General features: G+C 40.3%; 1 protein-coding gene across 1 annotated transcript; it reads right to left on the bottom strand.

Annotated features, from left to right (window-relative positions):
- Positions 1–6,681: 6,681 nt before the first annotated feature.
- On the bottom strand, positions 6,682–18,232 carry LOC142100933 (blue-sensitive opsin-like). Its single transcript, XM_075184856.1, has 5 exons — positions 17,707–18,232; positions 15,247–15,415; positions 11,987–12,152; positions 9,130–9,369; positions 6,682–8,807 (listed from the first exon to the last, which is right to left on the bottom strand). The coding sequence occupies exons 1-5, from the start codon at positions 18,092–18,094 to the stop codon at positions 8,682–8,684; spliced, it is 1,089 nt and encodes a 362-aa protein (XP_075040957.1). The 5' UTR covers positions 18,095–18,232; the 3' UTR covers positions 6,682–8,681.
- Between the last annotated feature and the right edge of the window lie 991 nt (positions 18,233–19,223).

Here is a 19,223-nt window from a genome sequence, read left to right as displayed (position 1 = left end):
TCTTTCAGTGTTTATTTCTCTGGATCCACCTCTGCTCCCCTTCTTTTATCAGTTGGAATACCAAAAGGCTCAGTACTAGGTCCTCTGCTGTTCTCGATCTACACCACTTCTCTTGGAAAACTAATAAGCTCCTTTGGATTTCAGTATCATCTATATGCAGATGATACACAACATTATCTATCCTCTCCTGATCTCTCACCATCTGTGTTGTCCCGCATTACTGACTGTCTTTCTGCCATATCATCTTGAATGTCTTCTCACCAACTCAACTCAAACTTTCAAAAACAGAGTTAATAAAATTCTCACCTGCCAACAGAAGTTACTTACCTGACATTTATATTTCTGTTGGCAACATGACAATACATCCCAGCCTGCAAGCTTGCTGCCTAGGTGTGATTCTTGACTCAAAACTATCCTTTGTTCCCCACATCAACTCTATATTGAAATGATATTACATATGTTTAAAAAAACATTTCCAGAATCTCACACCAGACACTGCAAAAACTTTAACTCATGCACTCATCATCTCTTGCATTGTCTTTTGTAATTGCCTGTCTACTGGTTTTCCCAGAATCAGACTTTCACCCCTACAATTTATTTTGCACACAGCAGCTAGATTTTTCTTGAAAATCATTCTTCCACTGCTGATATACTGTCAACTCTCTACATTGGTTGTCTGTTTTTCACCAAATCCAATATTTCCTCACTTGTCTCAAAATATCTCACAACTAGATACCTCTGTTCTGCTCAAGATCTGAGTCTCTCATCCACATTCCTTACATGCTCCCATTGCCGGTTATAGAACTTTTTCGGGCTATACCCACTTTGTGGAATTCCTTCACGTTCACAATAAAACTTTTCTCTAGTCTTCCAACCCTGAAGAGTTCTCTGAACACCCACCTCTTCAGCAAGCTTATAAAATTCCTCAATCACCCTCTTAACCTCCCTAAGTGTTATAAACTTCCACGCTAATCGCAATGGCTCAAACTAATTGTTCCTCTCCTGGCTGTTGCTTAACAGCAAGACGCCTACCTTTTGCTCACCCTGCTTCTTCTGTCCTGGCTGTTCCTAAGAAGCCAGGATGTTCTTTTCTTCTGTCCTGGCTGTTGCCTAGCAACCGGGACGCCGTTCTGGCTCTTCTGTACTGATTGTTTGCAAACCAGCTAGGACGCGATATATTGTAATTGCAGTCATATGACTGCAGTTACCTATTGTGGGGGGGGAGGGGCTTGTTTCCTAGGAAGCCCACCGATTGGTTCTCTTTAGTTTAAAGGGAAGGGAGGGCTTAGCCTCCCTGCCGGTTACAATGTCCTTACCCTGCAATTTCATGAAACCTGCTCTGTTACTGCATCCTATAACTGCTGATTGTCTACCTGTTGCCTGACCCTGTGTGATGATACTTACCTTCTCCTCGCTTCTATTCTGAGAGCCAGCGCACCACTTCCAGGTTTGCGGCGGGGCCGACCACATGACTCCTCGGCAGGGATGATCACATGATCCTGCGGCGGGGAGTTTGAAATTCCTTCCTGTATAAATGACAGGCTCTGATGCTAAACCTGTGTCAGAGCAACAGGTTACTTACCTTCTGACTCCTGTGTGTGCTGCTTGTTCCTGTGGTTTTATTCTTGCAAATTACATTCTGTGTACCAGACCCAGCTTGTCTGCTGTTTACTCTCCTCGGATCTTCCCTCTGCTGTTCAGACATCTGACTTGTGTACCGAACCCGGCTTACCTTTTAACCACTCTCTTGCTTCAACCCTGTGTAAAGTCAGCCATATGACTAGTGTACCGGACCTGGCTTGATTACCGACCATCCCTTCTGGATCTCCTCTCTGCAGAGTGTCAGCTTTACTGATCATCTCTCAGCATCTCCAAGGTACTGCCATTGTTAGTTGCTTCGCTGCCATTTCTTCTATCTCTCTCACGTCTAGGGACCGAACCAAGGGCCACGACCTGCAGTCTCCTAGCAGCTAAACCCATCCTGCCTTGCGGTGGTTCTTTGAGAAGACCAGGGGGCTGTTAGACTCTGCGCCTTGCTGGGCCTGTGTCAAACTACACAGAGTGAACTCTCCTGAGCATAACACCCTGCTTGTTCCTGTATTCTAGTTTTCTGTCCGTCTTCAGCCCTTGGCTTTGTTATCAGATCTTCTTGCTTGCTGCCCACCTTGGTCTTGTGGCTTGACCTTGACATTCCTGTTCGCTTCCTGCCCTGAACCATTTGCATCTGTACTGGTTATCATGTGTATACTGCCTGGTATACTACTACTCACAGCCTTCATAAGCCATCACTATCTGTTTACTGAGATAAGCTCTTACAACTCTTAGTACAAGACCTGCGTACCTGTGAGAATATCTCTCTCTACGGGAAAGTCGGTTTGCTATTGGTGAAGACCTCTATCGCCTTGTTATAAGAGTTTTTCTAGTTTCCAGTGGGAGCTGTAACACTATGTTACCCTATTACCACCCTTTACACAGTTAACACAAGAGATGAGAGGGGTATGTAATTCTGGCACTGGAAATGTCAGCACTTAACCTGCTGGCATGAACATGTCGCAGGCTAAATGTCAACAGTTCCATTGTGCTGATCGGTTTACAATGTGGATAGTGTGATTGGCGACATTGACATTGTCGCTAATCACAATGCTGACATTAAAAGAGTAATGGAGGCAGGTCCATTGCACAATGTCAACATTAAAAAAGTAATGGAGGTTGGTCCGGCTGCTATACCGCGAACCTGCCTCCATTACACTTTTATTGTCAGCATTGTGATTAGCGACATTGTCAATATCGACCAATCAAACTATCGACATTATGAACCTGTCAGCACAATGGAACTGTCAGCATTTAGCCTCCAACATGTTCATATCGGCAGGTTAAGTACCGACATTTTCAGTGATAAAATTTTGACCACCACCGAAGACAACAACCCTTTGACCAACACCTCTATGTGACTGGATCATATAGTCCACTAAGCACTTTTTACCTTTGCTGGACAATATACAATATGTAACACTAAACCTCATGTAGCAATCTCCCATTGTCCAATAGATTGTAAGCTTGCGAACAGGGCCTTCCTACCTCTTTGTCTGTCTGTATTAACCAGTATTGTTTTATTACTGTTTGTTCCCAAATGTAAAGTGCTAGAGAATTTGCTGGCACTATATAAATAAATGTTGATGATGATGATATTGTCACCTTCTTAGGACTGAAAAAAAAGAAAAAGAAGTGTATATCAGGGCACTTCGGCCTGTGATTTGAATGAAAATGTAATAATTTTATTAGTATACATTAAAATAATTTCACCTGCTTTTGTAAAAAGTAGCGAAATAAAGATTAAAAACAAGGTGTATATTGTATCTCACTGTTTCAAACAATAAACACTTTCATTTGTGTGTGTTTTATTGACTCTACTTGTGAAAGAAAATATTATACAGTTGATTAATACTGGTATAGGATGATACTAGCAGTCATCTAATAGTATAGTTTTCTTCCCAGTATAAGAGTCTAGCTTCCTAGTTATTAAGTAGTTTTAGACCCTGATATTTTTTTACTGCGGTGGTACAAATAATGTACTAGTTGCTTAGTTAGATGTTTAATTTAGTAACCATCTAGCAGAGACTTCTATTGTTTATTCATATCCTAATAAATAGACAGATTGCACATGTGTTAGTATCTAATATTTGTGCAAGGATGTTTTTTTCACTTAACCTGTAGCAATTGCTACAATATACAAATTAGAGTGGCAGGATTATTAGTTTGACCTTTAGTAAGCAACCATTATAACCTACTATTGTGTCTTAGAGGATACAAATGATATATTCTCTGCCTATTAATTGGTTATACCAATGGCCATATAACAGCTATACAGCTATTTGATATTAGCCTCCTATAGTTACTGCTAGCTAAAAAAATAAACAGGTAGGTTGTTTGTGCATCTAATATCTGTGCATATGTTTTTTCTCCTCCCCCCCCCCCACTTAAACTGTAGCAATTGCTACAATATACAAGTTAAGGTTGGCTTGACCTTTAGTAAGCAGTCATTATACCCTACTATTATCTCCTGGAGGATACAAGTGATTTATTCTCTGCCTATTAAGTTATGTCAATTAGTTATAGAGCTCTTTGATAGTAGCATCCTGTAATTGCTGCTAGATCTTAAATAAAACCGATGTCAATAGGGAAGAGTGTGAATTGCTAGCTGCCTATAGTTATAACTAACTGTGGCTCTATGCTAAAGCAAGAGGAGTCTGGGGAGGCAGTTAGAAACAATGCCAATACCCGTTTCACTTCTTTTCTTTCGCAAGGTTTTTTCTTTTTCTTCAGTCCTTGGCATTCTATGTGTTCAGGTGCACCTTTCGGGCAATTACTGATACTAATATCCTGAGTGCAACTGAAAAGGAATGTTATATTAGGAATATATACAGTATGTACACACCACCTAGTGTGGTTATTTCTCTTTCTGTGTTTACCGTCACCTTCCTGTCAGATTGAACCAGTCTGGTCATTCTCCTCATACCCCTATCATTAACAATAGCTGTTACTCGCTGGGTGTTTTTTGTTTGAAGCACCAGTCTCTGTAACCTCTAGTGACTGTTGGGCGTGAGGATCCCATGGAACCAACAATTTCTGAGATACTCAAACCATGCTGTCTGGTACCAGCAATCATTCCACGGTCAAAGTCACTTAGTTCACATTTCATCCCCAATCTGGGTTTTGGTCTGAACAACTGATCGGCTTGGCCACATCTGCATGCTGTAATGCGTTGAGTTGCTGCCACATGATTGGCTAATTAGTATTCAGTATATTTGTATTAACAAGAAGGTGTGTAGGTGTACCTATTAAAGTGGGCATTGACAGTATAGTGTATATGTTTATCTGCTACCCAGTATACAGTGCATAGACCACCTGACTCACCCCAAGCTTGTCTACATTTTTCACAGTCACAGCTTACAGGTATACAGGACTGTGATTAGATGCTTGTCCATCAATGAACTTGAACTATGATTTGCTGCTGGAGTTTATAGAGAATATGGAGGTAATTACAGCCCTGCTACTTCTACTATTACTTCCACCCAGTTTTAATACTGCAGAAACTATCCAGTAGAAAAAAAAAAGTTTTATTTTGTGATCTTGGGGGTGTTAGTGCAAGCCAGGGTTTCCTGGATTATCTTGGAGGGGTTGACAGGCATGGCTGTGATTTACCCAGGACAAAACTTGGTTTGAACAGTCAAAACTTTTAACCGAAAACTATTTCTCAATTCAGTCGTAAAGGATGTCTGTGTATTAACAAAATTAATGTGTACAGATACCAAAATTAATTTATTTTTGTTTCTGCACTTTGCAACTGAAATTAAGTACGGGCTGGCCTTAATAGACCAAGAAAACTGTATATCACATACAAAAATTGGAGTCACCTTGTGAGAATTTTATCATCCACTTAGTGGTGCCAATGACAGAACATTGTGGTATGGCCCAGTTTAAATAAGTTCTTAATAGTGTAACTAAGAAAAATGCGGAATAGGCACCCCTGAACTCTTATGGTGTCATAGGTTTGTACACTGCTGCAGAAGTCAACTTATGCCATGATGCCATATGCCGTGATGAGAGTCACATACGGCTCTTTTATAATGATGTCTTTTCTACAGCTTGATTATGATTTCTTTGTAGCAGGTTAGTCCATAATTGAATGATGATATATTCTTATAAGTTTATCTAGATAATAATCATTTAACCTTTTGTTTGGGCTGCACGGACACTACATACCACTGTTCTGATTTCATAATTTGCCACTTATGAGGCCCCTTGTAAACATCCTACTGCACACCACTGACCTAACCAATCTGCTGTCTGAGCTGACAACTGATATGGCATCATTCTTATATCTAACATAAATAAACATTATTAGTGGAGTATATACTATACAGCAGTAGTATTGGGTTTTAAAGCTGCACTACTAACTAAGTAAAAGGTTTTACTAATGTGCCCCTCACCCTAGTAAGAGCACCAGGGGTTGCTACATGTACCTCTGTTTCCCATGGCTCTGCTGTATCCCTATAATGAACTGGCATATCAATTGACCTAACCAACTTTAAATTGTTGCAAAGGAGGGATTTAGGGGTGTGATTACCCTGATTTTCTGGCTATAAGATGAACAGTGGAGCCCCAGAAATGAGGTCTACATGGAGCAGGTCCCAGGGCACTGCATATGGGGAGGGACACTTTAATAAATGCTTAGGTGGTAGTGCAGCTATAAATCATTATAAGATCTAACAACAAGGCATAGAATACTACCTTTGCAAGTAATATTCATAGTAATACCTTCAATTTCAGACCACCACACTGAAATGTTGCCTAAATTGTCCTCATTTTCAAGGCCTAGAATAAGACAACTAACAAATACCGATCGTTATAGCGCAGGCAACTTATGGTCTGGGTTCTTTACAGTGTATAGGTACAGCAGCTTCCAAAGTTACCCTATCTGTTGCTTACACCATGAAGGTACAAAGCTATTACCATAACACTGTATCACAACATACTAAGTGGATTGATTATTATCAATTGGGAAAAACTGAATGCAAAATGGATAAAGTTAGTAATAAATGATTATTTAGTGAGGTTGTGCTTTCGGGTACATTCCTTTGATCAGCTAAGCTGGAATAAATCGAAACAGTTAGCAAAGAGCAGCGTCAAAGATGCATCTGATATGTTTATTTAATGAAATGACAGGTGCCCAAAGCCAAACTACTCCCTATAGAGAAAGAAATACAGATATAAGCCTGGAAGCCCTGAGGAACATTATTTACAATATTGAACATGCAGAACAAAGACAGGGTCACAGTATGAGAAGGGTTAATGATCATGGGAGCTGCATGGGTACATCCTTTGCTTTCAGCTCTCTGGAGGTTGGGGAGGGAGGGTAATGACAGTTTTGTAAAGCAACAACTAATAAATAAGCCAAAATAAAAGACATATCCAGCTTCTGTCTGCATCTTAATAATGATTGGGGCTGTGAAGCTTCAGTCGTCTTGACCATTAGAGTCATATTGACCCGCGAAGCTGTTGCAGATGAAGGTGCACACATTTCCATTATCACATTGTTATTTATGAAATGCAGAATATGCTAGGTTTATTTTTAATGCTCCAAAGACTATGTGCCAACCATTTACAATCCATCTGAAATGAATTCCTGTCCTCCTAGAAACATGACATTTCAACCAATTTCCTTTACAGCACTGCCTAAAAATCCCAAGCTGTACCTCTTTAGTAAAACAAATTGCACATTGCTGGACCAATACGGTAAGAACGGTATTACTGTTAACAGCAGTACAGTAGAGAGCTCATAGAAGCAACAGAATTCATTTACATATTAGCTTTGTCCAGTTGATAAATAGTCTAAGTAAGAACAAAGTTATGCTAGGTTGTTATCAAGTAACAAACATTCATGAGAAAACAAATCTCAATACATGTGCATCGTGTACCACAGAATATCTAAGCCCACAACAGCTGACTTTCTCACATATGCTATTTTAACCATTTATTTTTGTATAAGCTTGCATTTGTTGATTTAAAGTTGTATATTTAATTAAATCCACAAAAGTCATACAAAAATTGTCCCATCTTCAGGGAACATGAAACATGATGGCCGCCATGTTGTCTTGGATATAATTCAAGGTGTCGGTGTCAGTCCAACATGAAAACACACATCCATTCATTGTGTCTGTCTTCTGCTAACCAAACCGTGTCCAGAACATTATCGATGTTTCTTATGAAGTTTGAAACCATATATTTTTCATCTTTATTGATGAATAGAAAAAAAGTTAAGAAATAAATGGGATGTTTCTTGTTGACAAATGTGAAGTATTACCTTTGCACCAGGTCTCCTTATTTATGCTCTGATAAATCAATTTGCAGTTGTTCTGTGTAAAGCAGCATTCAATTTTGGTCACACATCGTTATCTATATCCCACCTGAATCCTTAGTGAGTTTGTTCCCTTTGCTACCTAAACTAGGACCATTTATAACTCTGGGATGTGCTCAACAGAAGCATTTTCCAGGTCCCAACCAGAGATATCAACTTTAGAATGTCACAATATTTCATTATTATATTACTATTGTACCGTAGTATAACTTCATATGGGGGAGGATAGAGTTAGAGAGCAAAGCATCTGATTACCCAATTGCCTTTACAAAAGAGTTAATGTAGTGTAACAAAGACAAGTGTGTGTTTGCTACAAGTAACAAAGAAATAAAAGAAATTATTAGAATTGTCTAATAACACCTCCCTCAGTCTCATGAAACCTCTGTGCAGCTTTCAGAAATAGAATGGAAATTAATCTTATGTTTACCTAGAACTTTACTTTGGGACCCTTAACAAAGCAATAAGCATCAAAATATGAAAATTGTTTCTAAATCATACTTGACACTGTATAAGTTTTATACCCTCCTGTGGCCTGTAACCACATACTCTTGTAAAAAGGGGTGCCGTATTTTCTATTTGTTGAGGAAAGGATTAGGTGACCTCTGATGATGTTAAGTCTACATGGCCGAATATCTTATTTGCATGGAGGTTAAGGGATTACTGGGTGTGGGTTCTTGGAGTATATCTGTGTCACCTGGAAACTTTTGAGGGCACACAGCCGTGGCAGCAGACGTGGCAGAACAGAGGCCAGGTGTGGCTGGCGTTATGCCGGAGCCACCTGACTGCTGGTCACTGAAGACACCTGGGTAGACCCAGAGGCAGATGTATCATCGTCATCCCCTAATGGATTCTTTCCACAGAAAATCAACTTCATTATGCAAGATCGGAACTGTAGAAACAGAGCATAAATAAACATGAGTATCAAAAAGGTTAAAAGGTATAATCTCATGTCTTGCATTATCTCAAGCCTCTGCATGCAACTATTTATGTGTATTGTAATAGACCTGTACAACTTTCTGGGAGATATACTCCTCCAATGTTTTTTTGCAATCTGAACTTTGCAGTTCCATGACAATCTTTACAGACACTGTGACCTTATTTTTTTGAAGAGCATTCAGCCAGTGAAAATGTATTTTTAACATATGTTAAAAATGTACAATACAAAACACTAAGGGTCACACATGTAAAAATAAACCTCAAGAGAAATTTACCTGTCTATTCATGAAAATGTAAATGAATGGGTTGTAAACAGTGGAGGCCTTCGAAAACACAGAAGGGATGGAGGCCATACGCAGGTCAAACGTTTCTCCACGATGGGTTACAGCCCATAGAGCAAATGAGGCATAGGGGAGCCAGCATACTAAGAATCCAGCAACCATCACAATCACCATCCTGGTCACCTCCCTCTCAGCTTTCTGCGTGGTGGCTGACTGTTCCTGTTGCTTGGCAACCTGTACAAGGATAGAAATACAGTGATTACAGTCTGTAAGTCGTACGATATAACAATGATACTCAAAATCCTTGGGCTATTTATAGCATACAACACCTTTTAGTAAATCAGTCAAGTAATTCTATGATTTTGACTTTTGCAAGTCCCTTTTTAGAGGTTTGTGAGTGTGTTGAGTTCTATGGTTTCTTTAATAGATTTTTCCATTTGAAAACCAAAATATAAATTTGCGATTTACATAATAATTTCTGCAAATTGGTCGTTACTGATTTACCCTTTAATTATGCTCCTGGCTCCCCTAATGATGTGGAGACTAAGAGAGACACAGGGGTTAAAGTGGAGTCTGGAGAGTTGGTGTATTGTGGTGGACTGTAGGCTGGTCTAATTAGGGAGTACGGGTAGCTAAATTGAAGGGGAAAATTTGGTATATTGAGGAGGACAATGACTGCTATATTGAGCGGCATAGCGCTGATATATTGAGCAGGTGGCAGTTGGGTGACATATGGACGGGGCACATGATGGTGAAATAATGGGGTGCAGGCTGAGGGGGATATGCTGCTATATTGGGGGGTCAAAGACTATTATATTGTATGTGTCCAGGTTGGTATTTTGAGGGGGCAAGGGGCAGAAGGTGGTGTAATGAGGCTCAGAATGGTATAATATGTAATACATGGGATTATTTAAATGAGATTTAAAAATAAATCGACATGGCACAAGGCTATACGTGCTTGCTGGCATGGCACAAGCGGATCCAGAGGGGGGTGATCTGGGCAATTGCCCCACCTAGCAGCAATCTTCATACCTTAAAATTGCTGCTGAGAGGTCTGATCATCGGGAAGGAAGGGGTTGGGACCAACCAGGACCAACCAATCAGCGTTTTTTGAGGGGGTTATGCGAACCCCCCCAAAAAAAGAAGTCTAGGTCTGCTCCTGTGGCATGGTGCACATCCTTTTCATCTACACAAAAGGTCTTGAATTCTCCACCATCTCTGAGGTCCCAGGGATCAGGTCTTATATACATGTAGTGGGACATATTTTACACCTTTCAGTTGCACTTCTGCAGTAAAGTGAATTTCTAGGCACACCTTATCCAATTGAATAAAAAGCTTCAAGCCCACAAAAGTGCTACATGTACTAAAATAGTCCCAAAGCCCCATCACTCTCATGATTAATTTACGCTTTATATGAGGTTAAACTAAGTAGTATTTTAATAACAATAGATGGCCCTAAAGTTATAATTGTTTGGATTTTACTGTGATGATTTCATTGTTCCACCATGCTCAATTTCCAGAACATACCCCAAAATGAGGAAAAAATACATTTTATTTGGATATTTCAAAATCACCTGAAGTCTGCATACTGCTTAAAATGCTCCTAACAGACAAGTAGGTGCACTTGCACACAGAAATAAACATTGTGAGTCCAAGATTTTTGGAGTTCGTAAACAAACCCTTATAGTCTCTTGGTGCTGCACAATGCACTATTGAATGTTGAAGCAACTGGATGTGAGTTAAAAGGTTGATGGTAACATTACTTGAACCCAGGTCCTATACATATAAGCATACACATAAGCTGTAATATTGGCAGATGTATCATTACAGTGGTCATAGGCAAAGACAGAAGAGGACTTAATTGAAACAACAGTTACTAATTCTATATGGAAGATTTTGGATACCTCACATCATGTGATCATTTGGAAAAATGTGACTGCTGGTGTAAGGTCCTTATATTTTTACCTTTGAAACAATATGCTCAACATTGATCATAGACAATATCTATTTGGAAAATAATCAAGATTATGGCTCAATTTAGTGTACCCAGATCATTCTGGCCAAGAGATAATGTACTTCAAAAGGGTTTCTAAAAGCCAGACCACTCAGAACTATAGTTGTAAAACCATTCTGAGACCCTTGCAAGAGGTAGAAAAAAATGTTTAACTCTGATTAAATGATTTTTAGAGGGTTTTTCAATTTGATAGCAACAAGACAATAAGTATTATATTATATAAGTAGTTCAGCATCATATTGTGGGTGACTTACGCATTCTTATAAACAGCAGTGAATGAAAACAACAGTGGTGTACTCTTTCAGGGAGTATATTTAGTTGTTTAGTGTTCTGCAGAGGTGACTGGTATATAAAGAGTCTGAGTGGCATCAACCCTTTCATACTAACATATCACAAGCAGACTGGACCTTGAAAGCCATGACAGCTGGCGTACGCTCCGGATGGCTATACTTATTGCTATCTCCCACAACTGCTGGAACAGATCACAGTGTGCTGCAATCACTTCTGACAGTCTTGCAGACAGCAATACGTGTAGCCAGTAGCATAGAAGGTTGGTTTCCACATTATTAGCAGACTTATGGCATGCAAATTTGACAACCAATTTCAAGTGAACGGCTTATGAGTGGTCCAGCTCTAAAACTGCAAGAAAAAGCATAAAATTATATTTACATACTATTTAATTACTTCAGTACATACTTGTTTTTTGCTGCAATCCTGCTACTGTAAGGCAGTGAATTTTCTAAGGAGATTTTATATACATACACACATACATATATATATATATATATATATATATATATATATACACTGTATATTGTATCTTTGAGCGTCACTTACAGCATGGAGAGTAAGAAGCAAGCGTCCATAGGAGAATACAATGACTGCCAGAGGAAATCCAAAGCAGAAGCAGAAGATGAACAGTACATAGGACTCATTGTTCCACTTGTTGTTCACAGTGTACCAGTCTGGGCCACAAGAACACTGCAGACCTTCCGGGATGTACCTGCAAAAGCAGACAGAAATCAGCCAACGATAAGAAAAGCCTGTCGTCAATGGTCTATAACCGTGTAAATAAAAGGGATGTGACAATGGAAAGATGAACAGCAGCTGGTCTATTCCCATTACACTTTATCGTTTCAAAGGCAGCATGATGCTAATTTAAATGCTGAATAAATTGCATTATCACAAGAGATTTCCAATAATAATAACAGACTGATCCTTTACCTTTCATTTGCACAGTGCTCTGTTTTTTACCCAGGGCCGGTGCTAGGGTCCTTGGCGCTCCCCCCCCTGGCACACTTTAAAAATCGTCGCACCCCCGCGCCCACCCACCGCCACAGGCACACTTTAAAAATCAGCGCCCTCCTCCCTACGTCTTTCCTTACCTTGCCTCAACACCGCCACCTCTCTGCTCCGTCTCCTCCCCTCCACTCACTGACACTGTCGGGCCGTGCTGATGATGTCACGCCCGACAGTCAGTGAGTGGAGGGGAGGAGATGGAGCAGAGAGGCGGCGATGGTGATCCATAGCCCCTTCCCCCCTCCCCGTGGATTTATCGGAAGCTGTGCGGCGGCCGTGAAAGGTATGGTCAGCGGTCGCCGCACAGTTTTAAAGTAATTTTATTTCTAAGGCGCCTTCCAGGCGCCCTCCACAGCCTGGCGCCCTAGGCAAGTGCCTAATCTTGCCTAATGGGAGCACCGGGTCTGGTTTTACCCATGCAGACTCCTGCATTAATGCGGTATTAGGAATTATTGAAATGCACCTATTCCGAAATCTGTATTCTGAAAATGGTTTGTACTATAAAAAGCTTTTATATGAATATGTAGAATTACTTGGAGAAAATAGATAGAATTGCGGTTGTGGCGTTTGTAACAGGGTTAAACATGATTTTTTTTTTAATATAATGTATCCAGGGAGCTTACTCTATCGCATAAGTGAACATTGTCCAGAGCAGGGCTGAAAATGGCTGATGGTATTCTAGTCACCCTATTGCAAGTTGTAAGACTATAACTTACTACAGTCACTGAATACAAATTTGACTATGGGTTCAGAAACTGTTCCTCCAGCTGCATCAACAGCATTTTGTAACTTCATTTCTTTAAAGATTTTAATTTATTTCATATTTATTGTTGCCTAGGTGGTCAGGGCTGCCAAGAGGAACTTTATGCCCCAGTAAAGCAAATGTTTGTGGCCCTTCCCATAGCAACTGAAGGGAGCATGGCTACACTACACAGGCAGGCTAGGCTGGACCTCTGTATTTTGTACCTTGCCCCTTTTCCTTGGCATCTATGTAGGTGGTAGGATATAACTAAAAATTAGGACTAGGCAACCTGTCGTTCACTCCCATCATGACATGTCTGTCAAAAGAGTACAACAGTAGTTTCACAACAGAGCCACATGTTGTCTATCACTGCTATACAGAGAATAATATATTAATAAACCTTTCTATGTGAAGCTGGGAAGTTGCTTCAAAGCCCAAACATCTGTATTTTTACGGACCTTTTGTGCTGATTAAGGCTCCTATCACGGATGTAACCACCACGGTAGCAGCTGCTAGGGGGCCACGCAGCAGATGGCAGCCAGGCTCCAAGTACTGCTCCAAACCCTGCTCTCCGCTGTGGTGTTCGCATTAGGGAGCTTAATGAGCACCTTGCTGTGTGACCACCCAACACCACAATTGATAATAAATTCTGGAGTATCCATCCTCTCAGCAGGAAGGGATTTGCAGAGCATGCACAGCAGCCCAGGAAGAGCAGGCTGCCAGCCAAAAGCAAGCTCATTAATGTAAATTAAATATTTTGGGCTACTTCAAAATATTGATATGAGGCCCCCAAAGTTCTAGTTACAACCCTGGTTCCTGACTGTAATGAGTTTCCCAGGGCATTGTCCTTACTTCCCACTAGAAATCTTTAAAAGATAATTCCACAGGTTTGGGCCCCCTGACTCTATTCCTAGGGTCCCACACTTTTTCTCCCTCCAAATAATCTCCCCCTTACATAATCTAATATAACATTGGGCCTATTGACTTCCTAAATGCGATTATACAGACCTGGCAGCGTCCCCTCCTATAGGAAAACATGCTCCTTCTAGCTCATCTCACTCGACGACCATTTCCTTCCCCTTCCCCCATCCCCTACACCCCTTCCATGTCCATAACCTTACCCTCCCCTTCCCTATTTATTACTACCTTGTTTTAATGTAATACATATTTCTATTATAGAAAGTGACACTGTATACTTGTATTTTGGATACTTGTATTTTGAATGTTTCAGCCAAGTTTTGTATCTCTTTTTGTATGTGTCACTTATGCTTGCACATAATTAAAATTTTGAGTTAAAAAAAAAAAAAAGATAATTCCACTTTTTTTTTTTTTTTTTACAGTTCCTTCCAGAGTTCTGTTGCAGCTTGGTAGGGGATCTTCCTCTGAGACCTTCTTCCTCTGTGCTGTGGGGACCCAGAATGACATTGAGCCTTCACTCTCACACATCACAAAGTCAGCACTCCCAGGGGACATAATGATGGAGAAAGGGAGTGGGCATGAGGCATCATTGGGCTCCAGGTCATCTTATATTGAAGCTCCCCTTGTTAAGGAGCACTGAGGGAGGCTGCTCTAGGTTAGAAAACCGGAATTGCCCTTTAACCCATAATTAATTTTTTTTCTCCTGAATTAACAATATATATTTATTATAACTGTTTCAATTTATTTGGCATTCACGTGGAAATATAGGATGGATTTTATGGGCTGAGCAATGGTGACTTTGCTTTTCATTTCAACGTTACAGAAACCCTATTAATAACACCAGGGGGTAAATGTATTAATGTCCGGATTCTTCAACTCTGGCGTGTTCAGCGTCTTCAGCGATTAAATTTAAAGCAGCGCTGCATTGTAAAGGGAAGTTTCCCTTTACAAAAGGGAAGTTTCCCTTTACAATGCAGCGCCGCTTTAAATTTAATCGCCGAAGACGCTGAACACGCCGGAGTTGAAGAATCCGGACATTAATACATTTACCTCCAGATCAGAGACTTTGAAAGAAAACATTGCAACTTCTTTACAGTATACTTTTTCCACTTTTTTTAAGAGATGAGTAGTACCATACCTGCTCCAGCCCAGCAATGGGGGAGAAGCTGCCACTAACCCAATCACCCAGGTGAAGATACAGCCCGTAATAGCATGGCTCTCTCTGAATGTGAAGCTTCCCATGGGTTTACAGATCACCAGGAACCTTTCAAAGGCAACAACAGCCAGAGACCACAGGCTGACCATTCCTAAAAAGGGTCAAATGAAAATATAAATGTTTAATTAGTTTATTAAAGAGACTAGTCATTTGTGAAAGTAAACAACATACAAGCCTGAGACTCCGAAATAAATGCTTTAAAAATAATACAATAGTGTAAATAAGAGTTATGTATACATCTATATATTATATGTTATTAAGGTTAAGATGGGTAATGCTAAAAATGCATATATGACGAGTAAATGTTTCACACATGTATGATACATATAGCAACATATAGAGAAAGTGTCCATAATAACATAATGTGAGACACTTTAACATATTGTTAACACTTTTTTTCCCAAGTTCACAAAGTCCAATGTTCATGTTTTAGAAAACGCTTCCATCAACTGTTAGACGAACACTAGTCTGCCAGCCCCGCAAAAAATATTTTAAAAACAAGTTCAGAAAAAACTTGTGGACGGACAATATTTTTAATTGATATTTTACATGTATAGCACCAGTTGTACTGAAAAGGAATGTAGGAACACATATAGGGCAATATATATAAGGCAATGTTGAGAATTGAGAAGATGAGATCAAAACCCTACATACTATATGCTTAAATCTGGAGAACAAACGCCATCTTGTGATGCCATGTGTCTGTTTCTCTAATATCACTCCTATTTAAGCAAGGATAGGGCTTAGTGTGTCAAGATGATGATGACTGCAGGGGTGCAAAATTTTGTTCCTGATAGAATCAGCTGAGGAACTTTTATTGTGCCCATGTGCAAAAACAACATTTCTTATTATGGGAAGAGAGATTTAAATGGGTTTCATGGGGTGGATGTTTGGGAGTGTTTCAGGTTTAGGGAGTGGTTGCTGAACTTTTATCCTGCACAAAAAGTCCAAGTTTTTGCAGATGGCAGAGACTGGATCTCGGCCAATAAGCTATAGGCCGGCATCCAGTCTCTGCCACTAGCTAAAACTTGGAAAAATCAGGACGGGATGCATTTTGCACTAGAGAGGCAGGAAAATGCATTTATACATACACATGAAACGAAGAAGTTCTGACACCCGTTTCTCTCTCACAATTTATCTAAGACTAGAATGAAGCGGTCTTTTAGAAGTAAAATAGAAAAGTTTAAATGAATGAAGTGGTCCAAAACTAATAGTAAACAAAATGTTCACGTTACATTTTGACTTCTGTTGCTTTCCCATCTGGGCCTGTAATCTGGCAGAGTCTATCTAGTGTATGCTAGTGTGTATTCATGAATGCGTAAGTGGGATCATTTCTGGAAAACGAAATGAGCTGCTCGCCTACATATTTGCAGTTTGTTGGTGAACCTTTTTATGCTTTTTTTATTGTGTGATGCTTGACTACCTTTTATAACATGTAAACGAAACCCAAAACTAAATGTTCTTTTCAGGTTTGTTACATCTCCTGAACAAAGAGCTTGATGTTGTTTTAGAATGAATTACACCCACTAGCCAACATATTTTCTTGCTGCCAGACCCATTATTAACAAAGTAATATTGACTAAATTATGTGCTGAGACTGATTTTGAGATCAAAGCAAAAGTAATACCAAAACACTGTGCAAATAAGCTTATTCTGTAAATAACAAGCATAGCAATCAACTGCTTGTGTTCTCTAACAGGGATAAATGCCTGAGCTTCAAAAGAGAAACTAACAGTCTAGCAATATGGCTAAACGCTACTGTAATCTGGAAATAATCTATATATAACATTATTGGCTTTAGCACCAACTGCATAAGGGGAACCTTACTGTAAAATAAAGAAGGATAAGTAATTTACAGTCAGCCAAATGTATACACTATGGAGCTGATTTCATTAGTTGCGAGGTTCCGTAGTAATCTCCTGACTGTATTACCGCATTATAGGTAACGATCGTTGCTCAGTTTGCTTGCACCTACTAGGGGTGCAAGCAAAAATTAGCAATGTTTTCATTATCTGAATATTAGTTTTGTTCCCAGAAACATAGCTGTGAGGTTACTGCGGCACCTCGTGAGTAAATATAATATAAAATAAGCCATCGCCATGAAGTGCCTTCGCGATTATTCCAGAGGCACTCCATGGCTAAGTCCTGGCTGCACCATTAAACTGTCTGACCAAGGGTCTATGGCTACGCAGTTTGTCAACCAGTATTACACATAAATGACACTGGCTATGTATCAAGCAACCATCATATGTACTTTAACACAAAAACAGCCAAAACCTTCAATTTATGTAGCATAGCGAATATATTGTAGAATTATTCTATATATGATATCTCCATCCCTCTAAGCAGTTAATATGGAAGGATATAAATTAAAATACTTACCTCCTAACGTGGCTGTGAACCCTTCTAACTTGCATGCCAAAGTGCCCAGGGCGAAGTACATTTGAGAGAAGCTGTAAAAGGCAGTGGTGGAGCCAAAACAGATTACTACAAGGTTGGCAATAGCCAGATTTACCAGGATGTAGTTAAGGTGGGAGCGCAGCTTCTTGTACTTGGCAGTGCAGACGACGGTCAGAACATTGAGGGGAAAGCCAAAGATGATGGTGAATAACATGAATGCCGACATGCTCATGAAGATGCCTGGGGTACCTAGATGTGCCTGGGGCACCAGGAACGGGCTGACAGAGGAAATGTTGGTGGTTTCCAGAGGAATGGGGATGTAGAATTCATCTGGCATCTCCATCCTCATATCTGGACGGCCTTTGCTCATTTTGGAACCTAGGGGGTTTAGGATGATACAGAAGAGATGACTGCAAGCTAGTACAAGTTGAGCCCTCTGAGCTGCAACAGTCAATGGGCCCCTGGTGCAGACAGAGAACTTATCCCCTATAGCAATTGAGAAGGATGAGTGTCTTTTATAGTCAGAGAAGAAGAAAAGGTCTGGCATGGACCCCAATTTTTCCTTTGCTCATAATCTTATTTGAGAACTAAAATCTGGGCTTAGTGATATTATCAAGCCACCATGGTGGACTTGCTTGGGAAGGTGGTAAGGGATAATCTTCAAGGCAATCTCCTTTGCTGTCACCTAATACAGACGGAGGGCTTAAATATATTGTTTTAAGATACTTATCGGGTACGCTCACACAGCTATACACACCGAAGCAGAATGTCAAGTCAGTGTGCCACTATACATTTTCAAAAACATAACTTACATCTTATACATATGTATAATATGCAAGTATGGTATAGTATGAATATAAGATATAACTAAATTCCAGAAACAATACATAAACAGTAAAATACAAAAATACTTTATTGCGGTAAGCTAACAAGATCTAATTAAAAATCATATAAATTAGTCCCTTATGGAGTAGAGCATGACATGCATAACCACCATGTAGAAAACATTAAATAACAGCCATCACTGTCTGTTTCTTACACTCAATATTTCAATCAGATTCATTCATTCACTGCGCCCTACATCTCCACCCTCCTCTCTATTCATGCTCCATCCCGCCCTCTCCGTTCTGCCTCTGACCGTCGCCTCTCTTCCCCCCTTATAACCTCCTCCCACGCGCGTATCCAAGACTTCGCCCGCGCTGCCCCCCTCCACTGGAACAAGCTCCCTCCCTCCATCAGAACTTCCCCTAATCTGTCCAGCTTCAAACGGGCCCTAAAAACCCACCTTTTTCTTAAAGCTTTCTGTCTCCCACTTAACTTCCTACCTTATCTTCTGCCTCTGTCCCCCTACTCTCCCTCTCTCCCCTGCGTCTCTCTGTCTGTCCACCCCTCCCCTTAGATTGTACGCTCCTCTGAGCAGGGCCATCTCTCCTCCTGTTTCCACCACTTCTAACTCTGCTCTCCAGCTACTTAGCCCTCCTCCTCGAGGGTCCTCCACC

Source organism: Mixophyes fleayi, chromosome 9, assembly GCF_038048845.1.
Source record: "Mixophyes fleayi isolate aMixFle1 chromosome 9, aMixFle1.hap1, whole genome shotgun sequence".
In the NCBI taxonomy this organism is placed as follows: Eukaryota; Metazoa; Chordata; class Amphibia; order Anura; family Limnodynastidae; genus Mixophyes; species Mixophyes fleayi.
The sequence above is the reverse complement of the archived record's forward strand: the minus strand, read 5'-3'. Positions and strand labels throughout refer to the sequence as shown.

Bases quoted from the DNA above. Each gene is read 5' to 3' on its own strand.
- LOC142100933 (XM_075184856.1), bottom strand. From the start codon at position 18,094: ATGAGCAAAGGCCGTCCAGATATGAGGATGGAGATGCCAGATGAATTC. The intron at 15,416-17,706 runs GTAAGTATTTTA...GACCCTTTTTAG, and splicing joins GTTCACAGCCACGTTAGGAG to GAATGGTCAGCCTGTGGTCT. The intron at 12,153-15,246 runs GTATGGTACTAC...CTGCTTTTGCAG, and splicing joins CCATTGCTGGGCTGGAGCAG to GTACATCCCGGAAGGTCTGC.